Below are 24,145 nucleotides of genomic sequence, written 5' to 3'. Positions count from 1 at the left end.
TTGCAAACTAAACCTAAATTATGCTGCGCAAGCAACAAGCTCATGCTGTAATGGGAGAGGTGCACAATGGGCCCGATTCTGTGATTCTGAGCAAAATCCCATTGACTTCGTGGACATTCTGAATCAGGTCTTACACGTCTCTGAATTTCACACCTAATGGAGACAGGTCAACAAGTTGGAACCAAGTAAAAACTGACCTGCACCTTCCCTCCAAAAACTCAAACCAAACTGGACCTTTTTCTGAGGTTCAAAAAAGTTTAACTATTTAATAATCATCCAAATTTGCAATTTTCATTCTCAAAGGGTTCTTTTTTTTTTTCTTTTTCCTTTTTTTTTTTTTTAAACCACTTGTTTGGGGTTGAGAAGCATTCATTTCCAAACACTATCAAAGTCCTTAGGCAAACTCTACGTGAGCCATCAATGATTCAGTATATTTAAAATTTGACTAAAATGATACCCCTTTGTGGACAATTCCCGGTGATCTGTTATGAGAGAAAAAATTAGCTAGAATATGCATAAAATCAGCAATATTAACAACAAGCCCTTGTTTCACCTTCACGAAACCTTTACAAGAGATGGTAATAAACCTAAGTGATTTCAGCTTTGCCTCCTTCCTTTTCTCTGCCACAGCAGAGTGGTGAGCTCATGAAACTAGTAAAAAAAAGTCAAAGGCAGGCAAGTAGGAGGAAAAGAAAAAGAAGGCTCAGATAAAGTCAGTTTTGGAATAATCAAGTTGGCTCCGTTTCTTTGCACTATTTACGTAAGATCCGACAACCCTTCCCTACCCTCTGTTTCTAAGGCTAAAACCATCTCTAAGGTATCCCATTCCTCTGTTGGGTTATTTCCTTATACTGTTGCCATCTCTGAAAACCCAATGTGTCCTGCAAGAATATTCCTGGAGACAGGTGGTTTGGGACCCCCATACTGATGTAAAGCACTCTTGACTGGAGATTTTGGCTCGGCCCACTGTCTCAAGGGCTCCAGTGTAACGACCTGAAGGCAGGAGAGTGAGCTTCCAGTCACCACAAACGATGGTATAGAAGAGAAGCAAGGTATGGAGGCCTTTCTCTATGAGACCTGTCACAGCAGATCAGAGAGGATGCATGGGCACAAAAGGTAGAAGCAAATGGTCAGATCTTCTCTTGTCTTATTCCACAAGGAAGATAGCCTTCTTCACTTTTTTGAAGGTTTGGTTTGAGTTTGGTTTTGTCTTACAAATGAAAAAGGATGGCACAGAAAGTGTAAGTGACTTACCCAAAGCCACACAGCGAGTCAATGGCAAAGCTGAGGAAAGAACCCACTAGTCCTCAGTCTGAGTTCAAACGTGTCCACCTGGTCTCAACTACTAGCCCATATTCTCTTCACGTTTATCTCCCCACCACATCAACAGTTTCCCAGACACATTGCTGACCACAGAGGTCTCACATTCACCCGTCCCTAATCGCTAAAACAAAGGCTAAGTACAGGTAACCCAAACTGTTAGTCACATCCAGTGTCAACTGAAGGAATATATGAGTACTACCTGAAAAGGATGCACTGCTCTTACTTTATAATGTTTTTCACTTTTTATATATTCAGATTCCTTACTGGTTTGTAGGAGTAACAAAAAGAACACTGACATTAATGGTTTGATGATATTGCTTCTATAAATACAGTATTATTCTGGACATTAAATCCAAGGGGGAAAACACAAAGACCTAGGTTGATCAACATTTTCATCAGATATCATTCATGTAAAAAGAAAATTGAGAAAAACCGACCTCTCATGCACTTTTCCCTTCTCGTCTCCTAGAGTAACGGTTACTGTACGAACTCTGTCCAAGTCAAAGCCTGTATCATATTGATGAAAATCTGATGTAATCCAGCCTACCCAGACGTTAGCAGGTTCTTGGCCAGGAAAGATTCTCACTGAGTAATAGTACTGTCAAGACAGTAAAAACAAGTGTTGGCAAAGTAAGAAGAAACAAAACCTTGATATGCAGTGTCTTTAAACTGCCCTAAGGCTGTTATTTCTTTGTTTAAAATCATTTGGCCTAATTCAAATGTTACAGGTACAAAGAACTAACATTGTGAAATAGGTCTTAAATTAGAGCAAAGGGAAATTAAATAAGAAATAATGGGAAAAAGAGAAAAGGATTTGTCAGAGCAAACATTCCAAGTGATTTCAGGCTCTTTATACTACTTATGAGTATAAAAGTTCTATACTTTCATAAAGTATAAAAGTAAGTTTTACAAAATCAGTCCATGTACATTCATAGCACACCTACAAATGTATGTATACATATATAGTACACTTATGCAGAAAAATAATCCATTTAGGCATGTAAGCTTACAGAAGCACACCAATCAGTGCTGGAGTCTTTATACCTGTTATCCACTATTTGAATATGCTTCACCTTTTCTACCGATAACATAGTATTTGCCACCTTAAAACCACTTTGAAATAGCTCAGAATATGTGAAAATCTAGCCCAAATGTGGGGGTTTTCTATGAGGGCTAGAAGTCTATATTCTTTTTCTTACTTGGATTTTTAAGGAAAAGATGTTTTGAAAACTGTAAATAGCATCTGGCAAAATGTGACCTCCAACAAAGTATAAGAAATCACCTTCCTTTAGACATATTGCTAAGATTAAGGAAATCATATGCACTTGGAAAAATTAAGTGGAAATCAAAATTTTTTCAAGAAATAGGATAGCAACCTATGGAATGGGAGAAGATACTTGCAATGACACTACAGACAAACAGCTGATATCCAAGATCTATAAAGAACTCCTCAAACTCAACACACACAAAACAGATAATCATATCAAAAAAATGAGCAGAAGACATGAACAGACACTTCTCCAAAGAAGACATACAAAGGGCTAACAGACACATGAAAAAAGGTTCATCATCACTAGCCATCAGGGAGATTCAAATCAAAACCACATTGAGATACCACCTTACACCAGTTAGAATGGCCAAAATCAACAAGATAGTAAACCACACGTGTTGGAGAGGATGTGGAGAAAGGGGAACCCTCTTACACTGTTGCTGGGAATGCAAGTTGGTACAGCCACTTTGGAAAACAGTGTATTCCTTAAGAAATTAAAAATAGAGCTACCCTATAACCCTGCAATTGCACTACTGGGTATTTACCCCAAAGATATAGATGTAGTGAAAAGAAGGGCCATCTGTACCCCAACGTTTATAGCAGCAATGACCACGGTCGCCAAACTGTGGAAAGAACCAAGATGCCCTTCAACTGACGAATGGATAAAGAAGATATGGTCCATATATACTATGGAGTATTATGCTTTCATCAGAAAAGATGAATACTCAACTTTTGTATCAACGTGGACGGGACTGGAAGAGATTATGCTGTGTGAAGTAAGTCAAGCAGAGAGAGTCAATTATTTTATGGTTTCACTTACTTGTGGAGCATAAGGAATAATACAGAGGACACTGGGAGATGGAGAGGAGAAGTAAGTTGGGGGAAACCAGAGAGGGAGACAAACCATGAGAGACTGTGGACTCTGAGAAACAAACTGAGGATCTTGGAGGGGACGGGCATGGGGGGTTGTTGGTGGGTATTAAGGAGGGCATGTATTTCATAGAGCACTAGGTGTGATACATAAACAATGAATTTTGGAACGCTGAAAAAAAATAAAATAAAATATTTTTAAAAAGTAAAAAAAAAAAAAAAAAAAGAAAAGAAAAAGAAGATGGACAGCAAATCAGGATTAAGCACACCATCAGGATGTTCTGTCTAAAACAGGTCTCTTAGTAGGTAACATATATCAGAATACACCTATACTTTTCAAATTTTCGATCCCCAAAATATAAGCAAATAATAATTTTAAAATAAGCTGGCTAGACAGGATGAATGAAAATGAACTCTACAAAGTGCAACACATAATAAGGGACAAAGAGAAGTATGTGACAAAAGCTGCAACCTCATACCGTGGATGTTTGCATCAAGTAATCGTAATCATCTCGATCATCTGCAAGGACATCTTCCGTGAGTCTTGCAGAATGGCTCGTGCTGTAATCTGGCTTTGTTCTTCTAAGCAAAAATCTGAAATACAGTATAGGATTAAGAAAAAGCAACACTCAAATGTTCTGCCTCATTGGAACATGAGCATATAATCATTTTAGTAGAGTGGTTCGAAACCAGGGTGATTTTGCTCTGGTACTATCTGGAGTACCAGATAGTACAGTACTATCTGGTAATACCAGATACTACAGTACCAGATAGTACATCTGGTACTATCTGGAGACCACTATCTGGAGACATTTTTGTTTGACACAGCTGGGGGTGTGTGCCAATGACATCTAGTGGTTAGAGGCCATGGATGTTATTAAATATCCTTCAATTAAGAGGACAAACTCTCACAACAAGTAACTACCTAACCCAGAGCATTGATCACGCTGATGTTGAGAAACTAGGATTTAGTACAAAAAAGGATGCTAAAATAACTTGCCTCCTTGTCTAAAAAAATACTACTTAGAATACTCTCTAACTTTCAACCAAGAACATAAATATAAACATCTCACAAAACTAATTCTTAGGAGAAAATACTTGTAAATTATGTATCTGATAAGGGGTAAATATCCAGAATATATAAAGAACTCCTACAATTCAACAACCAAGAAGCAAATAACCCTTTAAAAAAAAAAAGGCAAAGAACCTGAAAAGACATTTCTCCAAAGATGATCCACAAATGGCCTATAAGCACATGAAAAGATACTCAACATCATTAATCATCAGGGAAATGCAAATCAAACCCACAGCCGAGAAGTCATTTCACAGCCATTAGGATAGCCAACATCAAAAAATCAGAAAATAACAAGGGTTACTAAGAATGTGGAGGAACTGGAACACTTGTGCCCTGTTGGTGGGAATATAAAATGGTGCAACTACTGCGGAGAAGACTATGAAGGTTCCTTGAAACCTTAAAAAGAGAACCAGCAGCAATTCCATTTCTGGGTGTATGTCCAGAATAATTTGAAGTAGGATCTTGAAAATATATTTGCACATGCATGTTCATATCAGCACTATTTACAATAGCCAAGAGGCAGAAACAACCCAAATGTCCACCAGTGGAAGGATGGCTAAACACAAGGTGTCTATACTCAACGTGATAACATTCAGCCTTAGAAAGGAAGGAAGTTCTGCCATGTGCAATAACATGGATGAACCTTGAGGGCATTACGTTAAGTGAGTTAAGTCAATGACACAGAAAAAAATATGTTATGATTCCAGTTCAGAAAGGGGTCAAATTCATAGAAATAAAAAGTAGAACTGTGCTTACTACAGGCTGGTAGATAGGTGGAAAAGGAGAGTTGTTGAATGAGGACAGAGTTTCAGTTTTGCAAGATGAGAAAGTTCTGGAGACCTGTCTCACAACGATGCAAATCTACTTCACACTACTCAACCATACGCTTAAAAAATGGCTAAAATGGCAAATTTTGTTATGTGTTTCTTACCACAATAAAGAAGTGTTTTAAATAAGTAACTCTTGGCATAGATTATGTCTGTGGTAACAAACAGGTAGCAAACAGGTTGCTCTCTTGTCCCCTGTCGAATCCTTTATACATAGAAGGCGGGCAAGAAGAAATAGACACTGGGCAATCCCTTGCTCTCTCCTGCACCCCTCCCCACATAATAACGACACATTTTAAATCATGTTGCATGTATCAATGACCTTTGTTTCAGACGAGAGGGCTTTTCCTGAGCATAATCTTTGTGGTTATTAAACTCTGGTTTTGTGGCTTCCTTGTCTTTGTCCACTCGATCTGGCACCAGATGGCCGTGAGCGGTCTTCATTAGAACCTCAAAGTCAGAATCTGCATCATAATCCTCCAGATCATTCTTGGGCCCAAAGAGCCCAGCGCCTGGGAGTCCTCCTGCCACCGTCTTGGAGAAAACCTCTGCACATTCGATGGGCATGCTCAGCCGATAGAACATGATATCGGTGCTGCTGTTCTGAGAACCGAAGGACTTCTGAGTGACCTTTAAACACGGAGAACTGTCTATGGTGCCGTCTATTCTGGTCACCTAGCAAAGGAAGAAGCGGGAGTTCAGAAATGAATCCACACTGTCGACCTCCTGATTCTAAAGATGTTAACAGACATCACATTTTTCAAACCCCAAACACAGCCCACACGCGGCAGAGTTTTGGGAATGACGAGATGAAACACAGTCAGTACTATGTTACGGACTCAGAGCTTTGAGTCATTTCCAAAGGCAGTTTGGGAAATTCACGTTACAATTACATTTATTCAGATTGAGCCTGGTGTTGCTCAGTAAAGGCCCCATGAAGTGCCTAAAATCAGAACCTCATGCTGAGTTCGGATTCCACCATCACGTAACACTTCATGGCCACTTTTTTAAGTAAGTGGCAATAACTATCCAAGGGGGGAATTCCCACGTGTAAGGACATTCATTCCATCCCTGGATTTTGGCAATGGTCTGAATTTTAAAGAAAAAGCAAACCTCGATATGCTCGTGATTGGATGGGACCTGGAGAAACTGAGGAAGCCTCTTGCTCAGCCACATCGTAATATCCCTGTTCGTGTTAACTGCGAATGGTTCATAGCCCTCTTGTAAGCCACAGATGGTGAAATATTTCAAGGTGCTGACATCCTTTCCAAAGTTCATGCGGCCCACTTGAGCCACTCCAAGGCTACAGACAGGAATGAATCCTGGGAGGAAAGAAAAAAAAAAATCAAATGTTCAGTATCATTCGTGTGACAGCCTATTTGATTGGAATTCCCAAAAGCATTGTTCCAGAACTCTTGTCTTTGGGAAAGACGTTGGCATGAGGTAATACATTATTTGGAGAAGAGACCACTGACGCTAAGTATTAAATGTAAGGGTCAGAAGATCAGGGTTTGATCATAATTTACTAAACATGGCCCCTAGATAAGACCTTAGTTTCACCCTGGACTTCTGTGAAATGAGAGAAGTGCTCAGCAGCCCCCAGTCCTCCTGGGGTCTTAGGGTGGCCAGTAACAGAAGGATGTCCCCAACCCACAGCCTCTTAGCTCAGGAATGCATGGGACTACCTCACAGAGGGAAGGTAAGAAAGAAGGTGGGTTCAAGTTAGAACAAGCACTTGAAACATGGAAGTACTGAGCACAGGCTGAGCCACAGACTTCTTCATATAGAACTCAAGGAAAAAAGATGAAAGACAACATTTTCAAAAGTTTTCATAGCTGCTGTTGATTTTGGGGGAAAAAATTGTGCCTTTTTCTAGGGGACACTAGATCTAAGTATAGAAAACATATGTAAATAAATAAATATTCAGAAGTAGTTGCTAAAAATCCCACTGAAACGCCTCCATCTGTCCCCTTCTCTTTGATGTCACTGCCATTATAGATTAAGTAGGGCAATTCACGTCTAACCTAAATAATTAAGGTATGAAATTAAAGTATAAGTTAAAAGGAAACAAGAAACTAAATCAAAAGCAATAGAAATAAGCAACAGGGCAAAAACGAAACCATTTCATCAGCTAATCTAATGTGTGGCAGGATTAGTAAATCTTTTCACTACTGAATAAAAAGGGGAATCTATGTTAATTCTGTTCATCGTTTCTTTGAATTCTTTGTAATCGGTTGTCTTTAGCCAGGGGCTGGGATGAAATTTTTCAGTGTGTGTGTGTGTGGGGGGGGGGATATGCGGAGGGATGTTTATGTACCTTCATTTCCTTCTAGAATATTTTACACAGAAATTCCAGTAGTCAGCACAATAAATACAGTCTACAGAGTAGAGGATCTAATTTACGGATCAAAAAAGCAGTGGATCCTAAGAAAAAGCTAGCAATTGTCTAACTACCATTATGATTTATATTTCTTCCCTTGTTGAAATTAGTGACAATATACGCGATATATAACCCTCAAAATAGCATGAGACAGCAAAAATTACATCCCATAATCCATAATGATTTCACTCAGTTTGTATTCATTGGGATATATACGCAAATAAATGGTTGTAGAACAGAGCTACCGACCAGGAAGCAAGAACACACCCAGCTGTGTTCAAGGAAGTGTGAATGATGAGTTTCTAGTTAAAACTAAAACCCACAGCTGTGTCTGCAGCTGTGACAACTCTTGAAGCAGCAGTCAAGGGAAATTGTTTGAAAGACATGTCCCCAAAGGAATCAAAGGAAGGGATTGGATAAATACAATGGACCTGAGACAGCCTGAGCCACATTTGCACAAATTGGCAAATCTAACACCCATTTGACATAAACTAGGGGATACCAAGATAGAAACATCTCGGATTGTAAAGATTTACTTCTTGCTAGTCACTTTACATGGAGAAGGAATTCCTACCCTATAAGGGAAGATATATACACTTGCATAGTACATTTTGGGGTGTTTGTTATACTAATATCCAAACTTTTCTGTATGTTTGAAATATTTTCATTAAAAAAAAAGACAAACAAGTAACTTGGGTTGCCCACAAAGATTCATATCCCAAACTGTTCACTGTGGCTCTGTTTATGACCAGAGGACATTGTTAGCATAGTAAGTATATGTTTTTCCCTTGAGATGTAATACTATTTAGTTTTTGAAACTGTTTTTCAAGGATTCATTAATATATAGAAAAAATATTCATAGTAAATATTACTTTATGAAAGAAAGCCTTAGCATATGATTTATTTTGAAAGCCGGGAAAACAGAAGTTTTTTTATTAGAAAAGGACAGAATGGTGGGATTTTTTAACACGCTTTGTTCTTTCTTTTTCTGCTTCTCAGTTTAACACATTTTCTTCACTGAATATGTATTTTGCTATGAAAACAAGTGATAGCCTTTGTAAAAATACACTAGTCACTTAATAAACTGGAGAGCCAGAATATGCCTACACCCTTCTCCTACAGAAATGTTATAAGAGTAATGCAGATATAAAATAGTCAAACAAGTTCAGTCTTTGGAAGATCAAGCTCTCAATGCTGCTGGGTGTATGGTGAGTTCAGCATCAGAAATCTCGCCAATAAAATTAAATGAGTACAAATTCATGAAGGACAATTTCATAATATGCATCAAGACACTTTCAACCATTCATTTCCTTATCCAATAAATACTTATGACCAGCTCCCAAATATGAGAAACTGGGAATAAAAGTTGACTGACATCAAGGCATCAGCCCGAAGGTTCTCACAGTCTAATGAGGGGGGAAGACAGGCAAAGAAGTTATACCTCTTGAACCATCTACAGAGATGGGGTGCTAAGAGCGGAGGAAGAGGAGACAGATGAAAATTAGGTGGGTTTCTCAGAGGAGTTATCATCAAAGATGGCGGACAGGTGCAGGTCCTTTGAAATGACTAAGATTATGGAGCTTGAAGTGTGAGACCTGCATTAAAATCTCTGTTCCACCAACTCCCAGCTTTTTGACCTTTGACAAGGTACTTAAATTCTCTAAGCGTTGATCCTTTTTTTCTGTAACATCTACCCCACACGATTATGGTTTTAAAAATGAGATCTTTTGTGGATAGTGCTTGAAACATAGATGCTCAGTGAACAAAATTTAAAACTGGAGGGGAGGTAAAAGTAACTAAACAGCCACAATAGAAGAATGGACAAGTATGATATATGCACAAAACAGAGTATGTGCAGGCATCAAAAATCATGTTCAGGACTCATCAGATTATAACTGCAGAGAGAGAGAAAACCAACATAACAAAACTAACACAAGTGGTGATTCCCAGTGAAAGGTAAATAGGTATCCACTGCACTATTCTCATACTTTCCTGAAAGGCTATTTCTCAAAATGGAAAGTTGGTTAAAAAAATCAAAGGTTAAGTTTAAAATGTTTTTATATCATGGATCAGCATTTATAATATTACATTAAAAAGGTGGATGGAGAACATTATTTTAACATCTCAATGCTTCAAATGGGGGAAAAATACATTAAAATCAAATTTCTCTCGGGGTAGTAGGAATCTATATAGCTTTTAGCCATTTTCATTATACTCCCTTGTATTTCCCAAATATTCAACCAGAACTTATTACTTCTTGATAAACAAGTAAATAGATGTAATGTTTCATTAGTTTACAGCAGATATACACTTGTACATGGCATTTTTACTGCTTTCTTGTTTTAAGGCCCTTTCAAGGCATGTATTCATGAAAGAACATCCATAAGTAGAAATGGGTATATTTTTTCCCCTTTTTAACTTAGATGGAATCAACTTAATAAAATTTAAATCATACTGTGACTTCTGAAGATGTGGTTTTGTTTGTTTTGTTTGTAGAGAGTGGGAGAGACTACTAGCTGTGGAGGTGGGGAGGGGTAGCGGGGGTAGAGGGACAGAGAGAATATTAAGCATTAAGACTAAGATTAAGCATGAGGAACCCAGCGCAGAACTGGACGAAGGTCTCGATCTCACAACCCTGAGATCACGACCTGAGCTGAAATCAAGAGTCAGGTGCTTAACCTACTGAGCCATCCAGGCGCCAGTGAACATGTAGCTTTTATAAAACTTCTGTGATCATAAGATGACCAATATTTCGAAAAATTCCATGTTTTTAAATTAGCGTATGCACAGCAGGAGCAACTGGATGGCCATGACGTGAAGGAAGAGAGCGGAGGGAAACTACAGTACTTTGCAGTCATGTGACAGAAAGGCCAGGCGTCAGGCCCCTGCATTTGGCCAGTACGTGGCAAAGTGCCTAGCAAATAAAGGTACAGACAATAGATAACATGTCCATCACACGAGGCTCCCTAGTAGTGGCTAATGGTCCCTGAGTGTTTTTTTTTTTTTTTAAAGAGATTATTTATTTATTTGACAGAGAGCAAGAGATCACAGTAGGCAGAGAGGCAGGCAGAGAGAGAGAGAGAGGGAAGCAGGCTCCGCACTGAGCAGAGAGCCCAATGTGGGGCTCAATCCCAGGACCCTGGGATCATGACCTGAGCCGAAGGCAGAAGCTTTAACCTCCTGAGTCACCCAGGCTCTCCCCCTGAGTGTTTTTATCTGATGCCCCTCTCAAAGAACATTAACAACCGTTGGTTGAGACAGGAATCGTTATTATGACTTTCCTGACAAGGCAACCAACCTTTTAGCTTAAATTGTTTGCTCACAGCCAAGTAGCCAGAGAAGAAACCCAGACCTGCTCGATCATAAGGGCCATGCTTTAAGTCAGGGCCATACATAACCAGAGGACAGAGTTTAGGTTTTGTGGTGAAACTACTCAAACCTGAGTGAAAGTCCAAAAGGGGCCGAAAAAATAAATGAATGTGTGTGACTGTATTCCAATAAAACTTTATTTACAAAAACAGGTGGCAAGCTGGGTCTGCTTCAGGCCTTAGTATGCTAAACCCTGCTCTAAGTTACTCTTCAACACTGTCTTCCTTTAGTGTCAGGTCCTGCCATTCAGTAAGTATTCAATGAATACCTACCATGTGCCAAGCACCGTTGTTGGCTGGGGATACATCTGTGAACAAAATTCTCCCTTTCTGGAGCTCACCTTCGGGCAGGCATACTAAGTAAATAAATATAGTTATATATACAGATATAAAATACGATGTCAGGAAAGGATAAATGCTATTAGGACTTACTGAATGTTTGCCATAAATTAAGCAAGATGGGTTGATAAATGACATCATTCTCAACCACTGCCCAGAGCAAAACATGGTAACAGAGGTTCAATTCTTTATCAGTTCGAAATAAGTTGAACACACAAATACTCTGACACGAGAAAACAGACTTCCCCGGATTCAGGCATATACCTCGGCATAAGTAAAATGTTGGTCCTACCTTCCTGTGCTTTGCCTTCTCCATCTTCTGTTGCAGTTACCTTAACTGACACCCTGCAAATGACAAAGCCTGGGGATGTCTAAGGGAAGTTTTCTTCCTGGCGGTGGATCTTAAATTTAGTCCACACGAGTCCCGTTGGCTTCTTGGGGCTGAGCCAGACCCACCCTAGCCATTTGTAAATCTGTTAAAACAGTAGCTACAACGTATGGTTAAACTGCTTCCTCCAACAAAAGACAGATGGCTTCAGCCAATTTTAACTTTCTCTGTGGATAAAAGCCTCCCTGCTCCAGAGCAGAGGGGTGTGTGACAAGCGTGCAAGTCCAGCGAAGGAATTGGCAGTCACAGGATGTGGGGGTGTGATGCGGGCGTGAAATCTGTGGCGGGGGCTAAAAGAAAAGAAGATAAAGCAGATCCCAAGCATACCAGCTTATTGGAGGAGCACACAGTTCCAGACTTCGAAACTTCTGAACTACAGATACGGATCCACATTTATAACCCAAGCCAAATGGCCAGAAGCAGTAAAATGGCCAATATTAGACTAAAGGGTACATCTGAATTATTTGATCCGAAGGAAGAACAACACGTAGTATGTGCCAGATAATATATAAGCACTTTCCCATTTATTATAAATTATTAACCTCATTTTTCAAGATAAGGAGACAAATAAGTTAAATCATTTGTTTCAGGTGCTACAGTTGGTTAAACGGGAAGCGAGGCTTTGGGGGGGTGGCAGGTTGGGGGAACCAAGTGGTGGGTATTAGAGAGGGCACGGATTGCATGGAGCACTGGGTATGGTACAAAAAACAATGAATACTGTTGTGCTGAAAATAAATTTAAAAAATGATTAAAAAAAAAAAAAAGGAAGACTGTAAAAAAAAAAAAAAGAATGCAAGAGGGAGGGGCGCCTAGGTGGCTCAGTGGGTTAAAGCCTTTGCCTTCAGCTCAGATCCTAGGATCCAGCCCTGCATCAGGCTCTCTGCTCAGCAGGGAGCCTGCTTCCCTCCTCTGTCTCTCTCTCTGCCTGCCTCTCTGCCTACTTGTGATCTCTGTCAAATAAATAAATAAAATCTTAAAAAAAAATGCAAGAAGGAGGGTAAAACAGAAATAAGACCAACTTGCCTTAGATTTCTGGGATCTTTAGAACTGGAAGGGGCATAAACGGGCGTCATTTCCAGTTAGAGCTTTTTATTTTAAGGAAATGAAAACAGAGAGGCTATTTGCCCAAATCCATGCAGGAAGAATTGTTTTCAGAACTGGGAAATAGCCATACAGGAAGAATTATTTTCACAACTGGGTCTAGAACCAGGACTTCAGACATGAAATCTGCTGCTTCTATTCCACTTTGGCTTAGAAAACAACTTGGCAAATACACTGGGTAAGGCCTTTGGGGATTTACTGTGTTACAAGCACATCTTTAGTACAAAGACTTTGTAATACCAACTTTGGCCCAAAGAGGGACATCTCCATACTTTCTTCCTGACTCTCGGTTCACTTCAGATAATCAAGATCAGTAGACAATTTTATTTTTGATCCTGAATACTACTAAATGTCCTCTTTTCATCAATATACACAATGTAAATGTCAATTAACTGGTCAGGTTAAGCTAAGCAGAGTTCAGTTTTCACTGAACTCGTCAATCATTTCACAGTGAATTTCCCCAGAAAAACATGTGTAGAAAATATACAGGTAAACTCAAAAGACAGAAACTAGATAATCTGAAATTCAACTCTAAACAATAAAAATAAAAGTTTCTCTCATTCGTTAAAGTGCCTGTGCTCTTTATACAGCTTTAAGAGCTGTATTCTTGGAGAAGCCCAAAGAATTTCTAGAACATATCTTTTTTGATTCTAGACAAAACCATGAAATGGATTCTGCCAGTTCCCAACATTTTCAGACTCTAGAGTTAGTCTACCATTTTGTAAATAACTGTCTGTATCGTTACTCAAAATACCCAGTGTCCCAACACAATTTGGGGCTGTTTGGATGGCTCCACTGGAGTGACTCGTGCTCTTAACTTCTTCTCCCAGCAAGTGCTCATTTTTAATTAGGAATATCCTTAGTAAGTTACTGTCCCAGGTGGGATACAGACCTGCCCCTGAGGTCTGTAACAATGGCGGGTTTTGCAGAGTGACAGGACAGATGTTATGGGGGAGCTGGAGGGCAGCGATCTGGGACGGTGCCCTCCTTCTACTACTCTTAAATTCACGTCGTGTCAAAAACCATCTCAATCTTCACCCAGAAGTGGTTAAACTGTTGCAATATTTCAACTGAGCATAAAAAGAATATGTTGGTCTGAGGGTTCCATGCTCTGGTTTCCTTCTTTCTTTCTTTCTTTTTTTTTTTTTTTTAAAGATTTTATTTATTTATCAGAGAGAGAGAGGGGAGAGAGCGAGCACAGGCAGACAGAATGGCAGGCAGAGGCAGAGGGAGAAGCAGGCTCCCTGCTGAGCAAGGAGCCCGATGTGGGACTCGATCCCAGGACACTGGGATCATGACCTGAGCCGAAGGCAGCTGCTTAACCAACTGAGCCACCCAGGCGTCCCCCTTCTTTCTTTTTTTAAAGGTAGCACGACAAAACCAGTAATGGAAAGTTATGCTTCCCTCTCTTTTTCCTTAGAGGGCTTTTCAGCCTGAAGCTATGCAGTTATTTTCATTACAACAGTATTCTTCTGTTTCGCTCCCATGGAAAGGAATGCCATGCCGTCTGAGCCCCGGGGTACTCAGTTTCGCTCGCTGTTCTTCCAGGTGGCAGACAGAGCGTCACAAGCATCAGTTCTGGATTTGATTATAAATCTTTACAGATGCAGAACCTGAGGGCCCTGAGCTGATCTTTACTTACAGAAGAGCCAATGAGGTTGAAAAAGCTCCAGTGCGATGAGGCATTAACACAGCCCAAGATAAGTACCTACAAGCCGACTTCGTCAAAGGCAGGTGATCTCCAGAGGAAATAACTATTCTCTCACCATATGGCGAGATTTTAAATGACTCTCTTCCTTGCTTTAAATCAAGGGTATGATTAGCTCTACAAACCGCTGGTAACAGAAGGCACCACACATATAGATCAAGAGCACTACTAGGTTAGCAGGGAACACGTGCCGAGGGGGAGGTGTTTCAGTTTCCTAGGGCTGCCATGTAACAAAACACCCCAGACTGGGTGGGTGAGGCAACAGAAATTTGTTCTCGTGTTTCCAGAGACAGAAAGTCCAAGATCAGGGTGTCCACAGGTTTGGTGTCTCCGGCAGCCTCTTTCTGTGGCTGGGGGATGGCTGCCTTCCCGTGGCCTTTCCTCTGTGCACGGGAACCTTTGGTGTCTCTTCGTCTTCTTGCGAGGATCAGTCATCCCCAATGAGGGCCTGTCCCTTATGAACTCATCTAACCTGAATGATTTCTATAAAGGCCCAAATACAGTCACTTTAGGGGGTTAGGGCTCCAGCATACGGATCTGGGTGGGGTGCACAATTCAGGCCGTAACAGGTGGGTTTGAATGTGGTTGAATACAGAATGTCATATTCCCCAGCAAACACATCTTCTCGGGAGCCATGCTTGCTTGCTGAGCCCCGAGAGACCCCTGGATTTAAAGAATCTGAACTCTAGGAAGAATTTCATTCAATATTCCCACAAGGCATTTCTTCTTTTTTTTTAAAGTAAGCCTGGCTGATTTCTCATATGCTTCAGGAGGTGGCAAGCCCCAGCAGAAGTAAGACATGCATTCGTCTTTACTGTAGTAAAAACTGGCTCATAGTACATAGGTTCTTTTTCAAGTAAGTGTGGGACATGAGCTATGTATTTGAGAAAATTCTGTGCACCATCAGCATGTTAGGAAATGTCATACCACTTGCACATTTCACCACTGATTCTTTGTTTCCTTTTTTGCTTTATTGTTGCTCTTTTGTTTTGCTTTTCTGACATTTATACTTTACATTTTGTGAGGGAATCTGAAATGTATAGTATGTGACAGTTAAGAAAGTGACTCAGTAGAGCTGGTCAACAAGCAAACAAAAGAACAAAGAAAGGAGGGAATGCGTTTTAAATTAGGGTATAACTACCATGTTTACTACTCATGTAATTTTAGGGGGGCTTGGTATTGCTTTAGCATAATGAGGTTTAATTGGGAGGCTTGGGGATGCACCCATTTATTCCAGTTGAAATTAATGATAATTAGTTTTTGACCTATGGAAATGTGTCCTTTGAGTGTGCTTTTAAGTAATAAGTTATCCTCATAAGGAAGCAAAGAAGGCACAGGGTTAATAAAAAGTACAGTTTGCAATGAGCTGGTACTTGGGACCAAGATTCTGTTGTTAAATTGGGGAACTGGGTTACATCATGCTTGAACCACAAGATTTCCTTCAGTTTCTCCAGAGACAGAGAGAAAAAGCCACTGGCTAGTCTTCCTGGCTTCTTTTTTCTAGGCTAATAAACCAAATCTCGGGCTTTGAGATTCTGCCATTCTGATGGTACCAAAAACAAGAGCCAACCCAAAAGCTCACCAAGGAAAAGGTTATTTCTCCCTGAGACCTGGAGCAGTTTTGGACATTTGATGAAGGGCTCTTCTCACCCTGAGGTGGCCTTAGTCTGACCCTAAGAATGGAGGGCAGGGGGGAACATCTCATTCCCACTCCCTCACCAAAATTGTAGAATGGGGGAAGAGATTTCCAATGAGATAAACCTCCCCCACAGAGGAGACGCATCCTTAGAATTCCAGTTCAGAAACTCTTTTGAAAAGTATTCTCTTTTGGAGACCCATGGTGGAACATGGACGGGAGACCTCTCCCCAGGGATAGGGTTCCAGAGGAGGAAGCAACATGAGGCACCGAGGTGACAGGTGGGACACATGGCGACCAAATATTAGGGAGATGACGAAGAGGGAGAAAAGCAAAGAAAAGGAACTTGGGACTGGGAAATGTGAGTCGTTCATGTCAGAGGGCTTGCCTGCAAACATGAGGCACTGTGCTCGTAAAATACAGGCCATTACCATTCCTTATACCCAGACCCTTATTCTCTCTGTTGTAAAAGGAAAAATTTTTCATTATCTGTGCTGGAGATCACACCCTCTTCACCTTCTCAGGAATTTCAGTGAACATCGTCTCTCAGACTTTTACCATCAATTTCTCCCTCTCTACTAGATTATTCCCCAAAGCTCTATAGACATGCTCACGCATCCTATTTCTTCTTTAAGAATCTCAAGTGCACAGAAGTGGAAAGTGGATTAATTACAAACTTTGTTCCCGACACACTTGTCATGACCTGATTTTACCTCATTCTTTAGTTGGAACTTTTTAGATCCTGTAATAAGCATCTGCTAACCCACCACCCGAAGGAAAACCAAGAGCCTTAACGATAGCCTACATCTAACCACATTATGTTGATTTTCCCATCTCCCTGCCTCCTCCCCCGAAGAAACCATCACCCCAAATCCTAAGATCAGCATTCTCTTATTTTCTTTAACTGTACTTTTAAAAACATACTTTTAAGGTTTTGATTGTGTGTAACTTTTACAAAAATGGTAGCATCCTCTATGATTCTTGCACTCATTTCCTATTGCTTTTGTAATAAAATACACCACAAATTTAGTGGCTTAAGACAAAACCAATTTATTGTATTTTGTATTTGTTGTATTTCTGAAAGCTAGAGGTCCAAAATGGATTTTATTGGGCTACAAAGTGTCCCTGGGGCTTGTGTTCCTTCTAGGGACTCTGGACTCTGGGAAGAATCTGTTCCCTGCCCTTTCAAGAGGCTTCCTACCCGCCCTGACTCCTTGACTCCATCAGAACCAGCATCTTCGTATCACTCCCCTCTCCTGTGTCCTTGCTCACTCCTGCCACCCTCTTGAAAGGACCTCTGTGATTACGGTGGAACCATCCAGAAAATCCAGGAGAGCCTTACAAATCCAAAAGAGTTATCTTAATCACATCTGCTAAATCCCTTTGCCACACAGAAGGTAATCTATTGGCAGGGTTTAGGAAGTGGACAGGGACCTCTCTTTGGGGCACTGTCTTCGCCTGCCCTAGTTACCTCTCAGGACTTACTTCTTTCCTTGACATATTCCTAGTCTACCTGTCACTGTAGCTTCCCACCTTACTCATCCATCCTCCAGCAACTGTTACTGATTCGATGACTTCCTGGCTTTGGCTACTGTGAGTAGTGTTCCTATCAACGTTCTTGCTCATGTCTCCTGCTGTAGAGATATATAAAGGTCACTGGGGAACTGGAACAGACTTTTTGGGCCATGTGTATGTAAATATTCAAATTTCAGAGATACTACCGAACCCTGTTTTTGTTTTTTTAAGTGAGAGCACCATATGCACCCCTAAGAACCATGGAAAGTGGTCCTAAGGAAAGCCAATATCTAAAAAAATTTTGCCAACAGAATGTATCTAAAATAGCATCTAATTATGGTTTACACTTCCCTGATCATTAATAATAACAAGTATTTCCTCAAATGCTTATTGCCAGGGTGCCTGGGTGGCTCAGTCAGTAAGTGTCTGCCTTCGGCTTGGGTCATGATCCCAGGATTCTGGGACTGAGCCCCACATCAGGCTCTCTGCTCAGCAGGAAGCCTGCTTTACTGCTTTACCCTCTCCTACTCCCTCTGCTTATGTTTCCTCTCTCATTCTCTATCCCTCTGTGTCAAATGAATGAATAAAATCTTTAAAAAATATATTTATTGCCCATCTGGATTTCTTCGATGAGATATCTACTGATGACTTTTCATCCTTTTTCTTAGTGATTTCAGTTCTTTATGCTTTTCTTGACACTAACATTTTTTTTCAGTTGTTAACATTGTATTTTGAGTTCTCTGACCCCACTAATAAATTGTTTTACCATTCCCTTTAAGGTTTCTTTGGTTGTTCTTTAAACAGAAGTTCTTACGTTTGTATAGATGGATTTACCAGTCTATTATAGTCACCAGGTTTTTGTTTTATATTTGCTTGTTCTACTCTAAGATAAAGGTTTCCTACCCCATTGTCTAAATTTAAAGATTTACCTATATTTCCTACCAAGAATTGCAATGTTTTATTTTTGACATTTAAGCCCTCAGTCCCTTTGGAGCTGGCTGTTACATATACAGTATGATACAAGGAAAGGATCCGATTCGTTCAGATCCCAGTCTCCCTCTCTCCAGCAGCCTGGCAATGCCACCCACCATATTACAAGGGTCCACACGTGGGCTGATGGGTTCTTCTACCCTCTCTAATTCATCTTACAGATTCCTTCGCCTATCCCTGCACTAATACTACATGTCTTAATGCTGATAGCTTCAAAATAAATCCTCACTGGGGTGCCTGGGTGGCTCCGTCAGTGAACCATCCGACTCTTGGTTTAGCTCAGGTCAGCATCTCAGGGTCGTGAGATCGAGCCCGGCATCCGGCGCCATGTTCAGCACGGAGTCTGCTCAAGATTCTCTCTCTCTCTCTTTTCCTCTGCCCCTCCATCCCCATGCATGCACACACATGTGTTCTCTCTACAATAAACCTATCCTTAAAAAAACCCTTATCTATTTTATCTTTCAAAATCAATACAGTACAACATATACCCTATCCCTGCTCTGCTCTATCATAAGTAATCTTGAGATTTTTAGTCTTTTACTCTTCTATATACATTTTGGAAACATTATACCAAGCCCCATGAGAAACTTCTTGGGACTTTAAAGACAAAGTATGATGTTTGGATGGGATCTATACATCAATTTTGGAAGAACTAATACCTTAAGGCTATTGTCTTCCTCCTGAACATAATATAGCTCACATTTATTGAGTAATAAATCTCTTTTTTGAACCATTTTATTAAGGTGTGATTGACATAGAAAAGGTTGTACATACTTAATGTACACAACTTGATGACTTTGGAGATAAGTATATACCACAAAATCATCTACACCATAAACATATCAGTTATCTCCAAAAGCTTACCCCTGCCCTCTTATTTTTATCATCATCATCATCATCCATAATGTGTGTGTGGGGGGTGTATAAGATAAGAACACTTAACATTTATCTTCTTTGCAAAATTTGAGGCAGGTAATTCAGGCCTATAGTTAACTAAAGACAGGAACTCTCTAGGACTTACTCATCTTGTATCAATGAAGGTTTGTACCATTTGATTAACACTTCTCTATCCCTTGGCCCCTGGCCGCTACCATTCTACTCTCTACTTCCGAGTCTGACTGTTTTAGATTCAACATTTCTAAGTGTATCATGTAGGACTTAGTACCCGTCCTTCTGTATCTGGGTTATTTCACTTAGTCTAACGTCCTCCAGCTATCCATGTTGTCACAGTTGCAGAATTTACTTCTTTTCTAAGGTAACAGTATTCTGTTGCACATAAATTTCATATTCTCTTTATTCATTTATCTGTCCACAGACACTTCAGCTGTTTCCTTACCTTGGCTGTTGTGAATAATCCTGCAGATACCAGTTGACTTCCCATGAACAGTGCATGAAGGTTTCCTTGTCTCCACACCCTCACCAACATTTCCTATCTTTAGGTTTTGGGGGGTTTTTGATCACAGCCATTCTGACAGGTGTGAAGGAATATCTCATTATGGTACTGAATTGCATCTTCCTGGTAATTAGTGATGTTGAGCACCTTTCTGTACAACTGTTGGCCACTTGTATGTCTTCTCTGAAAAAAAATCTACTTGGTTCCTTTGTCCATTTTTTAAATAGGCAGTTTCTGGTTGTTTTTGCCAATGAGTTACAAGAGCTCCTTATATATTTTGAAAATTATCCTTTATCAGATATATGGTTTGTAAATATTTTTTCCCACTCCACAGGATGCCTCTTCATTGTGTTGATGGCATCCTTTCTTGTGCAAAAGGTTTTTAATTTGATATAATTCTACATATCCATTTTTCCTTTTTTCTTTTTTTATTTTACTTTATTTTTTTTAAGATTTTTTATTTATTTATTTGACAGAGAAAGATCACAAGTAGGCAGAGAGGCAGGCAGAGAGAGAGAGAGAGGAGGAAGCAGGCTCCCTGTTGAGCAGAGAGCCCAATGCGGGACTCAATCCCAGGACCCTGAGATCATGACCTGAGCCGAAGGCAGCGGCTTAACCCACTGAGCCACCCAGGCGCCCCATTTTTCCTTTTCTTGACTGCTTTTGGTGTCATATCCAAAAAAAAAAAAAAAAACATGGCTAAGGGCACTGCCAAATAGCTATTCCCCTATGTTTGCTCTTGTAATTTCACTTTTGGTTCTTATGGTTAAGTCTTTAGTCTATTTTGAGTTGATTTTTGTATATAGTCAAAAAACATCGTATATGGTCCAAAATTGGGTAAAAGGTCCAATTGCTTTTTTTTTTAATGTGTCAATATCCAATTTTTCCAACACTAGTTATTGAACAGACAATCCATTTCCCATTACATTGTCTTGGTATCTTTGTCAAAGATTGGCTGACCATGTATGATAACTTTCTTTCTTTTTTTTTTTTAAAGATTTTATTTATTTACTTGAGAGAGAGACAGTGAGAGAGAGCATGAATGAGGAGAAGGTCAGAGAGAGAAGCAGACTCCCCATGGAGCTGGGAGCCCGATGCAGGACTCGATCCCGGGACTCCAGGATCATGACCTGAGCCGAAGGCAGTCGTCCAACCAACTGAGCCACCCAGGCGTCCCTGTATGATAAATTTCTTAACAAAGTTATCTATCAATAAAGTTTAATGATTTTCTCTGTAAATACTTTGTTCACCTTCTGTTAGGGTGATAACTAGTTACTGAAAATTCGAAAATTCCTGATGTTACTGTGAATGCTATCTTCTCTTTAATCTAGTTTCAGGTTTGCATCTAGCATAGAAATGCGAACTTGCTAAATGCTTCAATTATTCCTAGTAAAAGCTATAGATTCTTCAGTTTTCTCTGCAAATAATTACATTATCTGCAAATAATGATAGATTTGTTGTTCCCTTTATTCCAGTTCTCATCATCACTTCCAATTTCATTTCTTATCATATCACAAGTTTGAAAAAGAATTTACGACAGAATTTTTTTTCTTTTTCTTCCTTTCTTTCTTTCTTTCTTTTTTCCCCTACAACACCACACTTCCTAACACAGGAATGTACTGTAATTGCTAAAGTACTAAAAGATTTTGTAAGTGTTCTATATTTAAATTCTTCTTACATGTCTTTATATCTGTGCCATGCTTGATTTGGCTTGCGTTAATTCCTCCTTATCTCTACAGAGACAGTGAACTCAGACATACACTGGTTATTAAAGCAATCAAAAGAACTATGTGGTAAGATCAATGGAAATACATATATATATATATATCTCCAATCTCTACTAGCCCTGTTCTTGTCCCCCATCAAAAATGGTAAGAATCACCTCCATGGAGCTCTTGAGGAAGTGTATCAAAAAATGTTTCATATGAAAATGATTACTTAAAAAAGAAAAAAAGCTTTAGTCCCAAATTGGATTAGAGATAACCATCTCTGGCTTTACTAAGATAGACTAGATTCAATCAGAACTCCTTTCAGGCTCTTGCTAAGGGACAGGTGTCCTAGTTTGGCTGGCTACTAGAACTCTGTGGGTAACAATATGAATGTCAGCCACTATAGGCAACATGGTTTGTGACAGAAATGACTCCTGATTAGTTAACTGCATATGGACTGAGAGAACCACACACACATCTCAGTGACTCCAGAGGAAGTGGCATGTTTGAGGCTGACCATACTCAAGTTCCTCTTCGTGATCCCTCTGAGCAGACTGGCTCCAAGGATGGCCCTTGTGGTACTCTGGCAAGAGCAGCATATCCCTGTGGCCTTTCATACTTGCTCTTTTGAGCCCCATTTGTCTCGAGGACTGTCGCTGAAGGGTGACGGGTAAATTAAGGAGCCCATCTCAGGGCCTCCTGTTACACAGAGCAGGTCCATCGAATTTCTTATTTTTCAGTAAGCTCTGTGAAGTTAATTGACAGGTAAATGGAAAATTCCACTCCAAAAAGCATTTTCAAATCATAGGTGTGGATAAATTCCATTTTATGTAAGAAAATTTAGAATTACGAGTGGCCTCTATGAAGTTAATTGCGAAGGATCATGGCTACGTGAAAATAATAACCTGCCTTGGAGACCAATATACCCCTCCAACACCTCAAACCAAAGTCCAACAATATTCACCATAAAATTTTCAAACAACTCATGAGAATGCTATATGAACTCTCTCATAGTGATACCAACTATGAGAGTCATTTTTTAAATTTTAAAAAAATTCTGTGAAGTGTAAAGTCATAAACGTTTATAGACTATACCAGCCAGACGAGCTCAGTCTATTTCACCTCCACAATGGTGACTGACTGGTCTTTGCAACAGCGCCACCAAGAGCATGAACATTTGTTATGTGCTTAAATAGTATGGTCGGGCATTCCACGTTGTTTAGAATTCTAACACCATACTCTGAATCTATGTGGCACAATTAAGCAAACAGAGCTCACACAGGCACTTCCTTCCAACAAAGGAAGGCAAAGCATACAATAATTTCTAAACAACCGATTAAAAAAATTAAAAGCTCAGGTCATATCTAACAATAAAGACAGAAAACACAGAAAAAGCCCCTCTCCCACCTTCTCCCAGATATATTAACACTCATAAAGACAATCACACAGAAAGGGAGATGGGTAATGGGTTGGTAGAGTGACAGTTCCACCAGAGATACACTGCAAAATAGAAATTAAGTTACACAACTATAGAATTCTGAGGCACCTGGGTGGCTCAGTTGGTTAAGTGGATACCTTCGGCTCAGGTCATGATCTTGGGGTGCTGGGACTGAACCCCACATAGAGTTCCCTGCTTAGTGGGGAGTCTGCTGCTGCTTCTCCCACTGCCTCTCCACCCTCTCAAATAAATACAATCTTTTAAAGAAAATGTAGAACTCCTACCATTTTTGCAAATCTATATTTGAGAAACGATGGTCATACCTGCTTACAAGCTTACTAATGAATGAATATAGAACTTAACGCAAATAATGAGGGAACTAACGTTTTGAGGATCAGTTACTTTTGAGATTTTATTCATCCATTTGAGAGATAGTGAGCATGAGCAGTGAGAAGGGGCAGAGGGAGGAGCAGACTCCCTGCTGAGCAAGAGATCAACATGGAGGACACAGATTCAGGGCTCCTGGGACTCAATGGACCGGGAGACCATGACCTGAGCCGACTGAAATCAACAGTCGGTTGTTTAACCAACTGAGCCACCCAAAAACCATCCAACAAAGCGATTTTGAAAAAAAAAAAAAAAAAGTGTTCATTTTAAAATGAGACACTTATATGTTTTGTTCATTTTTTGGTATTGTATTTTTGTACTGTCTTAATTACATGCTCTAGAGTAACACCATCGAATACAACTTTCTGTGATGCTCTAAGTGTTCACCATTGGTGCTACGTGCTACCACTAGCCACAGGTGGGCACTG

At 40.0% G+C, this 24,145-nt stretch overlaps 1 protein-coding gene across 7 annotated transcripts in view; it reads right to left on the bottom strand.

Moving 5' to 3' along the window:
• Positions 1-24,145, bottom strand: part of RYR2 (ryanodine receptor 2) — a 738,653-nt gene that overhangs the window by 230,274 nt on the left and 484,234 nt on the right. For all 7 annotated transcript variants that reach the window (XM_045087357.1, XM_045087359.1, XM_045087360.1 and 4 more), the window contains 4 exons: positions 6,479-6,687; positions 5,688-6,040; positions 3,943-4,057; positions 1,761-1,921 (listed from right to left, as the gene is read on the bottom strand). In XM_045087357.1, the coding sequence (XP_044943292.1) occupies positions 1,761-1,921; positions 3,943-4,057; positions 5,688-6,040; positions 6,479-6,687 (838 nt within the window). The remainder of the gene's footprint in view (positions 1-1,760; positions 1,922-3,942; positions 4,058-5,687; positions 6,041-6,478; positions 6,688-24,145) is intronic.

The sequence above is a fragment of the Mustela putorius genome, unplaced genomic scaffold (genome assembly GCF_011764305.1).
Source record: "Mustela putorius furo isolate JIRA1106 unplaced genomic scaffold, ASM1176430v1.1 tig00001118_pilon_pilon_pilon, whole genome shotgun sequence".
Classification (NCBI taxonomy): domain Eukaryota; kingdom Metazoa; phylum Chordata; class Mammalia; order Carnivora; family Mustelidae; genus Mustela; species Mustela putorius.
Note: the sequence above shows the minus strand (reverse complement) of the source record. Positions and strands in the feature narration are given on the sequence as shown.